The 13,429-nt window shown below is 35.3% G+C and overlaps 1 protein-coding gene across 1 annotated transcript in view; it reads left to right on the top strand.

The window, feature by feature from the left end:
• LOC131824148 (contactin-6-like) overlaps positions 1 to 13,429 on the top strand; it is a 305,999-nt gene that overhangs the window by 57,647 nt on the left and 234,923 nt on the right. Inside the window, 1 exon segment of the mRNA XM_059161537.1 lies at positions 12,606 to 12,742. Within this exon segment, the coding sequence (XP_059017520.1) occupies positions 12,688 to 12,742 (55 nt within the window). The 5' untranslated portion in view covers positions 12,606 to 12,687.

The raw sequence follows: 13,429 nt of genomic DNA on the forward strand, positions 1-13,429 counted from the left end.
TCAAAGGGAACAGAATGGAATCAGTGTACATCCTGCTGTGAGTGTTCACTATTTTTTCACCCTTTCTCCCTTAATGGATAGCCTGGAAGAAAGTATGTTCTTTCTCAGCAGAGAGCCTACAACTGCATAGTTTTAATGTATTCATGATAATATGAATATATAGATTTTCTTTTCATAATTCTCTTAAAGGTAGGTCGGAAAATTCACACATCCAGACATTAAAAAGAGAAGACATGCGATTAAATGTGGTCAGAGAAATCACTGATTGGCATAAAAGTGATTAGAATCCAGCCAATTTTCCTGATCAGTTATGCAGGAGAGAGTGACATTTCAGTCATTTAATCCCTGATGTATATCTTGGACTTTTTCCAATTGAGAGAGCTCTCTCAAATCCTTTATTTAGTTGATCCCTACAAAAATTAGGAGCAGTCAAGAGGACAGATACTACTGTCCCAATATTTACTGTGGGCAACCTAGGAACAGAGGTTGTTAAGACTTAACTCAGATTGTATCAGTAGCTATTGGCAGAGATGGGACTTGGAGACCTTTCCTTTTCTGGTCCAGGGCTCTTTTGCCCGGATCAAGCTTTCCCAAAGTGCTTCTTTGGGGCATTCACCCTAGGAAAAGTACAGTAGAAAACAGAATCTCAGGATCCTGGAAGTCTTAGCAACACTATGTACCATACCTTTCTCTTCAAAATGTATATACCTTCGAGTAGCAGAGACGGTGAAAAATCCTGCAGGATTTTGTTTACTTTATTTAACCTTGTAGTTTGCATAATATTTTACTGCATGCTATTTTTTTTTAAGCCTGAAAAGCACATGGTGGGAACCCTTGCCCAGTGCTTTATACCAGTTATAACAGTTTATAACAGTTCAGATTACTCACAATGAAGGAAGAATCATCTGCTTGCAACTCTAATAGGGAGAGATCTTTCTTTTTCAATGCAAAGAAATTTGAGCTGCATCTCCCAGAGCCAGCTTTGGGAAAAATTGTAAAGTCTATAAAATTAACCATTGTGGTAAAAAGCACAGGCTCAAGGTTCAAACCAGTTACTGGTCAAATGAGGGACTTTTCTGCCACTGATTAGTTGGCTGTACTTTGTTCAATTCCTCACCCCTTCCAACTTTAGTCCCCCCAACTGTACAGGGAAAGCAGTCATTGTACATATCTTGTAGGACTGCTGAGAAAATTAAATGAGACAGTGCATATACAATCCTTGGCATAGAGCCTAGTCAGTTTTCAAAAAGTCCTATTACTCTTCTTCCTGTGATCTTCCCTTTCAGCCAGCCTCCTGGTATCTCATTCTTTCTCCTCCTCTTTCTATTTCTCTGTGCAGTCATATAGTCCAAAAGGACTCTGCTTCCAGCTATCTCACCCAGGTGGTGTCAGGCAGAGACGGTAGAGACCAAGCAGGTGGTAGAGTGAGGATAGGTCTGAAACAATCGAGGGCCCCCAGACACAGGCAAACAATGGAAAAGGACCAAGCACTCCTGGTTGTCATTAGTGCATTTTTCTTGTATTGTTACTGTGTGGAAAAGTGGATCCAGTGATGCCAGATATTTAGATTTTAAAAAAAAAAATTCTTTATTTAAATTCAATTTAGTGAAAATATACTGTTTTATGACTTTCAGAGGCAGAATTTAGTGATTCATCAGCTGCATATAACACCAAGTGCTCATTCCATCCAGTGCCCTCCTTAATGCCCATCACCCAAAATATCCCTCCCCCTGACCTACCTCCCCTCCAGCAACCCTCAGTTTGTTTCCTAGAGTTCAGTTTATGGTTTGCCTCCCTCTCAATTTTTGTCTTATTTTATTTTTCCTTCCATTCCCCTATGTTCATCTATCTTGTTTCTTAAATTCCACATGTGAGTGAAATCATATGGTATTTGTCTTTCTCTGACAGACTTCTTTTGCTTAGCTTAATACCCTCTAGTTCCATCCAGATCCTTGCAGATGACAAGATTTCATTCTTTTTTGATGGCTGAGTAATATTCTAGTTTATATAGATGTACCACACCTTCTTTATCCATTTGTCTCTTGGTGGACATCTGGGCTCTTTCTGTCATTTGACTGTTGTGGAAGTTACTGCTATAAACACTGGGGTGCAGGTGCCCCTTGGAATCACTATGCTTGTATCCTTTGGATAAATACGTACTAGTGCAATTCCTGGGTCATAGGGTAGCTCTATTTTTAACTTTTTGAGTAATCTCCGTACTATTTTCCAGAGTGGCTATATCTTGTATATAGCACTTGGATTGCTTTCCCACCAACAGGATTCCCACTTACATCAACAGTGTAAGAGGGTTCCCCTTTCTCTGCATCCTCCTCAACACCTGCTGTTTTCTGAGTTGTTCATTTTAGCCATTTGGACTGGTGTGAGATAATTTAAATATCTCTTGAGATATTTAAAGAGAAACCCAAATGTCCATCTTTATAGGGGTTTCCCCCTGTGTAAATATTCTGCTACAATAATCTAGCTTTTGAACCATGAGCTAAGGAACCCTGGTCCAGAAGATTTCTGGCTTCCCACTCTGATACAGAGTTAAAAAGCTACAAGTTTAGAAGGGCTTAAGAGGCCATCTGATTGAACCTTCTCCATGATGCAAAAATGCCATCTATAATATCCAGAAAAAGTGTTATCCAGCTACTCTTATATACTCCTAGTCATAAAGAACTTGGTATCTCAAAGAGAAAACATTTTACTTTTACTCTTTGTAGAAACAATTTCGTGGAATACTCATATAAACCCCACGCAGTAGATAATACGTTTTCGATTACAATTATCATGAAATTCAGGCTCAGAGAGGCTATTTTACTTTCTCTAAAGTCACAAAGCTATTAAGTATCTGTAGGTTGTGAGATAGAAGCCCAGACTGTCTAGGTTTTAAAGCCAGTACACTTAACCACTGGCTAAACAATTCTACTTGTTAAAATGCTCTGGGCTGATACTAAGCTGAAATTTGCTGCCCTGAAATGTCTACCCTTTGGTCACAGTTCTGCTCTCCTGAGACACAAATAATAAGTCTAATCCTTCTTCCACAAGACAGCCCTTCTAATATTTGAAGATGGCTCTTTTCTGCCTGCTAAACCTCTCTTCTCCAGGCTAAACACACTCATTTCTTTTTTCTGACCCTCGTAAGTTGCTAGGCACTTCATCATCCTTGCCCTGCTCCCCGAAGGGAGTTTCAATTTGTCAAAATTCCTCTTCAACCAGGATGTTTAGAAGAGAATACAGTCCCCCTATGTGGTTACATAAATGCAGGTTAAGACAGAAATAACACCTCCTCTGTTTTGACCACTTATGCTTTTATTAATGCAATCTTGGTTATATTTGATTTTTGACAACTATGTAAAAAAATAGGCAAATAAAAATGTTTCCCCAGAATCACCCCAAAGTGTATGTTGTGTCCTTTTATAAGCATTAATTGATATAGAATCAGTTTTCCCCACCCCACTCCAATTCTAAGTAAGTAGATCAATTTTTAAACCTAAATGTAAGACATAATATATATCTTATTAAATATGATTTGTTAGATTTAGGTAATTTTTTGGCCTATACTGATCTGTTTTGTTTTGTTTTCTTTACTTTGAAAAATGTAGCAAAACAGAAAATTTTTTTGAAAAAATTCTCATATTCTAATGAAATTCTTTTAGGCACAGAATGAAGTAAAAGTTTTTTTTTTTTTTTTTTTTTTTTTTTTTTCTGTCTCTGCTGCTCTAATACTGCTCCCCAGATTTTATACTTTCCTCAAAACAAAACAAAAATACTTCACACCCATATCTGTTTTAATGGGATCTTCTTATAAATATTCCTGTTTTGATTACTTTTTTGGCTAATTTGTAATGAAGTTTCAAAAAATGAAAAGAAAAATAATCTGCTCCTGTCTGTTTAACATGTATATATGTGGGTATGTATAGGTGCGTGTGTGTGTGTGTGTGTGTAAAATAATACATACCATTATTATATGTAAATTTTATACAGTAGCAAAGTTCAAAAATATCTGGATTAAAAATAATGGAATAAATGCATGCACTTCATTCTTTGTAATCCCAGTATTTCTGAAATTTGGTATCTGATATGTTTCCTATCCCTCAGCTTTCTCTCATTCCAGAGATTAGCCAAATATTCAGTAGACTTGGGCTAATACCTTAATGACTAGACACTACTCTTCATCATTCTTTAGTCAGGAATTGGTAAACTGCAACCTCGGGCTAAACTCTGTCCTTGATTGTTTTTTTGGTAAACAGAGTTTTATTAGAATGTAGCCACTCCATCTGTGACTGTCTTGTGTATGACTGTTTTTAATGCTACAATAGTCGGTTTAAGTAGTGGTGACAAAGGCCAAAGGATCTGCAAAACTGAAAGTATCTACTGTCTGATCCTTTATAGAAAAAGTTTCCCAACTTCTGTTTTCACGGTTGGTTAGCAATCCATCCGTTCTATTATACAGGAACTAAAACTGGCATACTCCTATCCCTGTGTTAAATGATACTGAAAGCAAAAAAAAAAAAAAAAAAAATCATTTAGTTATTTGCTTCAGGAAATATTTGCTTCTACAGGATAAAGCTTACATTTCAAGACGCACATCAAGAGTCTCACCTCCTGGTGCCCATCCATCTAAAGCTATTATTCCATAAATTGTGCCCAGTCCTACTCAGATTCTCATCTTGCAAGAACAACTTTAAAATCACTCAGCTCAGGCCACAAAATCCTACATATATATCATCCATAACTTCCCCTTTTGAGGTAGTGCTAAGACTGTGTCAAGTTATATTCTCCTTTTCTGCAATAAGTCTAATAAACTTGGATTTGGCTGAACAGATATTTCTTGTCACCCTTTAGGGGAGGGGACACTACAAAGCCTCCAAACTAGTATCACCCCTCCTGTATTCTCTTATTTTGATTAATGTAAACACCAAGAGCATTCCTATGAGGTACAATCACCCACATTTTACATTTGGGAAAATGGACCCACAGAAGCTGAAGCTACTTAGATTTGGATGGCATGCCCTGAGTCATAGATCAAGAGGAATAACTAGTAAAGAGAACCCTCTGGCGGGGTTTGCCAGCAAGTCCCAAGTCTGTTCTAGGACCTGAACTGAACCGAAATTTAACATTCACCTGCTCTAGGCCTCAGTGTCCTCACCCTTGCAAGCAAAGGGCTGGCCTATTTCATCTACGGTTTCTTTAAATTATGCATCCATTGAAAGTATGGTTTTTTAGTAGTTAAAAAATCAGTTTGTCCACACTGATCTCTTTCAGCTAGACTCCTCGACCAAAAGTCATCTGAGATCAACTATATTGAAGACTGAGTTGACTTCTACAGCTTGGTTGCTCTAATAACGACAACAAAAATGTGCAAAGGATTCTATTTTCATAACAAACATATTTGCATTTATTTCATGCTGTTAGCAACTTAACATGTAATCATGCCTCCTCTAAGAAAAGAAGTAATACTTCTTCTGTGATTGCATAAAACACGCTGTGTTATATCTTTCTACTAATCTATCATCTATTATGACTGCCTATTTTGAGAGCTGGCATAACAATTATCATAAGTGATAGCATTATATTCTGAAAACAAAGAATGTGATGGTACAATTTATCTTGCTACTTTGCCTGACTTAATGGCATTTAGGGTTTCCTATTCCAAGCCAGATTTTTTTCACATCATAAATATTTCATCTTTTAATTTATTATTGATTTAGTTTGATAGTAAATAACTCCATGAATGCTGAGGTTGGAAATCTGTTGTAAAAATTGTTAAGCATATTCTCTTCTGTCCGTCTGTGGAATTTGATCACACTGAAATACAACAGTGAATGTACCTGAAGAAAATGGATTTGGGATTTTTAATTTATCTGATACAGTTAATTAACTGGTCAATTAAAAACAAAAGGGCAATTAGTGCTGAGCACATTTGTTCTGATGATGAATACACAATCTGATAATGGATCTTGATCTCTGCTACAAAATTCTTTAATGTCAGAGCAGTGTTGCTGTAAGTAGAGAAAGAATAAAGCCCATTAGGACTAATGCACTTTCAACAATGGTTTTCTTTCATGCTAAAGCAACATAAGTGAGACTCGATTAGAGAGAGAAGTTGGCCAATATTTTAAGTAATATTCCTGCATGGGCCATTCTATTACCCTGTATTTAGAGCCATACCAATCACCAAGCCATTCAGTAGTATCAGGACTTTGTTTTTCTATCAAAGTGAGAAAATCATTTCAGATAGTACAGAAGGGGTAAGGAACAGTCATAATTTGTAATTGACTTGAGAATTTCTATAGAGAGTGTATTAATGAACATAATTCTCCATCACCAGACCGGTATGACTTACATTATCTTTACTATTGAAGAGAATCAGATTGAGAGTTGGACAAGAATAACTTCCCATATTTTCCTTCTGTCCTTCAGTGTGATATGTTAAGTCATCTTAAGCACTCTCTGAAGCTCCAGAGTATGGTAGGTGAATACCTGCTAGAATCCTATATGAGCCCCTTTCAAAGGCTTATTGGAGAGCTACACATGCACACTCATCCTGACTTTAAAAAAAAAAAAAAAAGACTTATTTATTTTAGAGGTCAGGGCACAGAGGAAGAGAATTTTTAAGCAGATACCCCACTAAGTGCAGAGCCTGATGCAGGGCTTAATCCTACCACCCATGAGATCATGATCTGAGTTGAAACCAAGAGTCAGATGCCTAACTAACTGAATCCCCTGGGGTTCCTTCACCCTACCTTTTTTTTTTTTTTTTTTTTTTTTTTAAAGCTGCTGTCCCTAGTTCCCAGTGCAAACAGAAGTTGGAAACCTCTTTTTTTAAAAGGAAAAGAATCTTTCTCTTTTGATAAATCCTATTGTCTCCCATATCTGCTGGAATGCCACAGTTGAACATGACAACATCCCCTACCCCCCCAGTTTCTGATTGCAGTTTAGCCAATACTTGGCTTTCCTAATTAATTCTTGGTTTACTGGCAATTGTATGCAATTCATAGACTGGTGAACGATTTTATAGCTAAGAGTGGATTGAGTAATGGCTTTCCAATTCTAAAAAAGCAGTCATTCTGAACCATTCAAAGAAACTGTTAGTGTTGTCTGAGTTAAGAATACTTAATGTTGGGTGTGACCTCACAGTCACAGCAATTGTTTCTGATTCTTCTCTTACCTGCTTTTTAGGTTCAGATGCTTGTCAACAACACATAGTACAAAGAGGTCAGTTTAAGGCAGGACACTCACTGGCTGAAGCTACTTCAATACAGGACCCATTTTTTTCTGCTAAACAGATTATATTTTTGCTGAGTGTACATACATAGGGTTAAAAAAGTGTAGTACCACAATCCTTTACCTGAAATCTTTATAGCCAAATATATTTTAGAGCTTACAATGTATTAGAGTAAGGTTGAGCAGAAAAACGTGCAGAAACTAAATTTGTAATGGGCAAGATAATATATATTTTCTTGAGGATCATTTTGGTCTCATATGTTTTAACTATTCAACTCTGCCTTTGTTTGTAGCACAAAAATAGCCATATACAGTACATAAGTAAACAGGCATGTTGGGTTCCAGGAAAACTTTATTTACAAAAACAGACAGGAAGCCAAATTTTGTCATCATTCTGTAGTTTGCTGATCCCTATTTTAGCATTTAGAAGGACACTGTGGGGTGCCTGGGTGGCTCAGTTGGTTAAGCAACTGCCTTTGGCTCAGGTTATGATCCTGCAGTCTCAGGATCAAGTCCTGCATTGGGCTTCCTGCTCAACAGGGAGTCTGCTTTTCCCTCTGACCTCTTCCCTCTCATCCTCTCTTTATCATTCTCTCTGTCTCAAGTAAATAAGTAAAATTAAAAAAAAAAAAAAATAAAGGACACTGTGGCATAATTTTATATGTATTTAGACAATACCTCCAGTGAGCAACAGCTCTGTCAACCATTTCTGATTCAGCAGCAAAACATGTAAATACTCATAATAAATTGAATAAAACAGACTGAACAACCTCACATTAACTCAGGACAGGTTTTACCACCCAGTGAATTTTCCCATCCAACTTACAAAGATATTTTAACTTTCAGAGATTTAAAAAATACATATTTTGGAATTACAAGAAATGAATTGTGAACTTACGCATATTCTTTTGTTGAAGTGTGAAATTAATACTTATGCATTGAGAAAGTCCATGAGAGCAAAAGAAAATATACACAGACTAGAGAGGACAAAGTGTGTTCAGTACAAATACAATATTGATCTTAGCAATTGGGTCATGAACCAAGACTCCCATTTTTCCAGGTCAAAATGATATTTAAGATTACATGGCCAAATAAACCTCACCTAAAATGAAATGCTGGTGATGCATTTATGAAACTTTTTTAGAGCTCTGGAAATTCTTTTAAGTTTATATATTGGCCTCCTTTATTTTGCCTCAAATGATCTTTAGGGTTCTAGGAACCTAGAAATAATGCCTGTGGTTATTTTGTGTGTCAGTGACAAGCATAAATTTTACCTACTGAATATTTCTAGGCTATTTGGCTGTGAGTAAATAACAAGAACCTTCTAATTCAGATGGCTTTCATTGAGTCAGAGTACTCTCTTTCCTCATGTAATTTAAACTCTTAAAAATGGAACTTGTACAAATGACAACCAATGTATAAATAATAGCTATTAATCTATCTTTATAGAGTTTTGCCATATAAAATATTTCCTAGACTTTTGCTCAATACAGGATGGTAAAGAGAAATATTTGCTATGAAGTTATATGCTGGGTTGAATAAAACAATTTTAGAATATTAGAGCTGGAACAAACATAAAGGTAATCTCTGGGTTAAACCCCTCCATTTCCATAAGGGGAAAATGGCAGTCAGTGTGATTATAAATGAATCACTCAACATTACTAAGCTGATTAAGTGAAAGAGACAATAGTAGAAGCAATGTCTCTAGGTTCCGAGTTTAGTCTTTTTCTTAGTGGTACTAGATTGTTTGGCTATCAAATACAAACCAAGCACAAATTATGGAATAACTGTGAGCTCTACATTACATACCATACCAAGTATTATTAGCAAGTATGACATATGGTGTTATCTTCAAGGTAAGGGATGAAAATTCTGGCAATGCAATAGAAACTTTGATAAATACAAGTCTCGGGGATTATCAGTTTGCTCTGGTGTCTTTGAGAAACACTTCATATAAATTCAGGGTGAAGAATGAAGGTACTATTCAAATGATTTTGGTTGCAAGAGATAAACATACAACACAAACTGGATTAGGCAAAATTTCATTTTATTGGTTCACATCTGGAAATTCCAGGGACGTAAGCATGGCAGGTGGTTTCATAACTTCATGGTATCAGGTATGATTATAGGTTTTTTGAATGGCAAAACAAAACACAATAATACTCAGATATATAAAACTGTGATGGATGAAGCAGAACTCTTGTTTCTTACAGACTGAGATGAGACAAGAGCCTTGCAGGGGAGTGTACCAAGGGACAGGATAAAAGCCAGCTAGGAGAGTAGGAAGCAACTCATGGATATCAGGTGGGGTGGGGTGGGGTTAGCTAGATTTTGTGGGCTTCTGTGACATTGCATATTTTGAATAATTATACCAGCCCAAGGAAGAAGGAACCATTCCTGAGTGTTAGGTATCCAGACACTGCTAGAAATTGGGTTTGTGTGCACTATAACCCAGGAGTATTGGATCCTATAAAAGAAATAGTTGGGGTGAAGACTTAGTAAACTGTCTTCCAAGGGGAATTGAGAGTTTTTAACCACATTTACAAAATTGGGTTAAGACAGCCCTTCTGAAATATTGTATTATATTGCATCAACAAATTTTTATGTTAGCATTTAATCATCTTTTTTTTTTAAAGATTTTATTTATTTATTTGACACAGAGAGAGAGAGCAAGCGAGAGAGAGAGATCACAAGTAGACAGAGCAGCAGGCAGAGAGAGAAGGAGAAGCAGGCTCCCTGCCGAGCAGAGAGCCCTATGTGGGGCTCAATCCCAGACCCTGGGATCATGACCCGAGCCGAAGGAAGAGTCTTAACCCACTGAGCCACCCAGGCGCCCCTGCAACTTAATCATCTTAATGATATTGACAGAGGTCATGGTTTTGATTGTGATTGGTTTGGCTTATGTGCTCTTCCTTTTATAAAACACTGTAGTGAGGTAAATGGATTTCTGATTGACAAAGCCCTGGTTACATCCTCATCTCTGAAGCTGGAAGGTGGAGGCAATCCCACTCCAGTAATATGGACTGAGTGTGTTTAGGGAAGTGGTTCCTCAAAAGAAAGTCTCAGAGCTTTAATCTAAAGAAAGGGAAAAAATTGCTGCGTTGGAGAAATAACCAATGTCCATCAAATAAGTGGGTCATATAATTGATCTTGTATACTAGAACATTTTTGGAGGAGGAAAGGGTACTATTCTGAGTTGTGCTTTGACATTTCAATAAACAGAAACTGTCAGGGAAAAATAGAGATGTATGGTCATGTTACCATTGCATTGCTTTTAAAGGAGAGGTAGGTTCAGGTGGGGAATTCTGTGCAAGTCAAAGAGCATCCATATGGAGATAATGTATGATACATATGCAAAGTAAATAGGGAGTAGATACTTAAGCCTATATTGGAGGTGTTTACGAAGTAATGTAGCTGGAAAAGAAGAGTTAGAAATTCATTATATATGATCTTGAATACAATTCCAAAAACTTTAGATGATTATACAATAGAGAATGATCAAAGATTTGAGAATGCTGGCATAATTGAACGAAATTTTTGTTTTAGAAAGATAATTTTGTGTGTAATAGTAATATGCATAGAAAAGACAAGAGATTACAGGAAGGAAGATTATTCACAGATCACATTATCTTTATCTTAGATTCCACTACTCTAGATCAAAACCATCATTATCCCTTTCTTAGACTGCAAAAGTAACCTCTTAATTTATTTCAGTCTATCCCTTCCTTTTTCCACATCAGCCAGAGTGATGTTTGTAAGATGTAAATTAAATTGATTCGGTCCTGCTTAAAACCCTAAATTATAATTTGAAAGTATGATACCCATACTTGTTTACATGGCTTACAGGCCTTGCATATTTGAGCCTCTTTCTCCTTTTCCAAACTTGTCTTGTGCCATTGTCCTTCTGATGTCATGAAACTGGTTCTTTTTTAGGTCTTTGAAAATGCACCCTTAGTCCTGCCTCAGGACCATGTCCTACTTTTTCCCTTTTGCTTAGACTGCTAGTCTCATTCCTCATTCTTAACCCATCTTAATCACCACAGCCCTACATCCCCATACCTTGTACACCCACTCTTGGACTGGCTAAGAGCTACCTGTCCTTCAAGTTTCAGCTCAGAAATGCTACTTGAACCTCATCCCATACATCCAGATTTCATTTTTCAGTTCAAAACATTTACCATACTTACCACACATAAACATTCAATAATGTATATATCTGTGTTTGATTTTGTTGTTTTGTTAAATGTTTGTATCTCTCATAAGACGGTGGGACTGAATATTATTTTCCTTTGGATTTTTTATTCCTTGATTAAATTTGAAAGCATTTAACTTAGATTTCACAAAAACTTAAAGTGGAATATAGACAGTTTTTTACTTTAGTTGAAGTAATTAGCAACAGAAAGAAAAGAAAGGGTTTTAAAATTTAATTTAATTATCTGCTAGCATCACAATAGTGTTCACATATTTCCAAAAATATTTGAAGTTACAAGAAATATATATATGTAAGTTAAAAATTCCCAAAGGGTCCTATCAATCATTTCTATATAATCATTTTATCAAATGTAACCTAGTTGCGTCTATTTTGAACTTATTCCACATATATATTTTTGAGATCATGAGTTTTAAGAGTCTCCTTATTAGATTTCTCTTTTGAAGTAAAACACTTCACCTTAATTTCATTTATCACTGGAGAGCTTAACTGTCAAAATAATTTAGAGAAAATTATTATGTAACACTATAGGAAATGCGTGTGTCATATTTGAAAGACAATACTTCCAGAAATTCATTTCTTGCATGTTTTGTAGTACAATATTAGTTCTAGTTCTCATAATGTTAGGAAAGGTCCTGTTTCTTAATGAATATATTCTCAAAAATAGTAATAAAAAAAACTTAGAAAAGTCCATGAAATTTGTAAAATCACTGTTAATACATATAAGATAGAGTAATATTTTATCCTATTTCTAATGGGATAGAATAAAAAGTAAGGGAAACAACAGCATTACAGGAGTTCGTTGAATGTTTTTAGTCCTCATTAACATTTCAAAAGCAATTAAACTCAAAATTCTAATAGTGAAAGTTTTAATCTACATAATACATTCATTCAATTGAATTGCATCCCACCCCATTATCTACTACATCAAATCTCATAGCAAATAACATGTGTATCAAAGGTATGAACTGAAATTATGGAAATATGAGTTGAAATTGTAGAAACTTTGCAAAACATACATATACATAAAAGGTAGACATTTAGATTGCTTTATTTTGGATAATAATATATTCATAATAGATTAAATAATGTCCAATAATGCATATACATTTTAAGTACTCATATTTGTATATTTTTCATTTCATGACAATTTTGTTTTTTTCAGACTCTTGACATACTGACTAGAAGATAGACATTTTTTTTTCCTGCTGATTGTATGGGAGAAATTTTGACCTCAGAAAGTGGAAATGAGGTTGCTATGGAAACTGATAATTCTGCTGCCACTCATAAATACTTGTGCAGGTAATGTATCCTATTATTATGAATTTTGATTGATAATCTATTGGCATTTTACTTTTTTTCATATGTGAAACAACTTTCAAATGCTTAATGCTTATATTATTTGAATTACTAAGTGATAAACAAAAATGTTAAGGTAATTTCTATGGCTAATATAGGATCCTTAAAAAAATATATCAAGCCCTATTTTTAAACAGAACTAATATTTTAGTTATAAATTGTCACATATGAAATTTTTATTGTGGAAGGATGCAATTAAATGATTTTTGCATCAATAAACAATGAAGAATAGTTATTTTTTAATTTCCTGTGTATTGAAGTCATTGCAGATTAAGGTTGAAATATCTATTTTCTCTCAAATTTAAAATCTGGTATAAAACTATATTGAAATAGAAGAAAATGCAATAAAGAATGTTATATCAAAACTAGAAATAACCTTTGAAATTGTTCTTCCCATTTCAATGATATGAATTCTTCTACTCAACTATATCTGTTAATATTGCTGTGTCAGTTAGCTTTTGCTGTGTAACAAACAATCCCAAATCTAAGTAGATTAAAGTAAGTAATAACCATGTATTTAGTTGACAAGTCTGAAATTTGGCAACTTAAGATAGTCTCACTCAGGGCTGTTCTTTTAGTTTTGGCTCGGGTGAATAACATCTGTGGTCAGCACGTAGGTTATCTGGTACT

Source organism: Mustela lutreola, chromosome 2, assembly GCF_030435805.1.
Source record: "Mustela lutreola isolate mMusLut2 chromosome 2, mMusLut2.pri, whole genome shotgun sequence".
NCBI lineage: Eukaryota > Metazoa > Chordata > Mammalia > Carnivora > Mustelidae > Mustela > Mustela lutreola.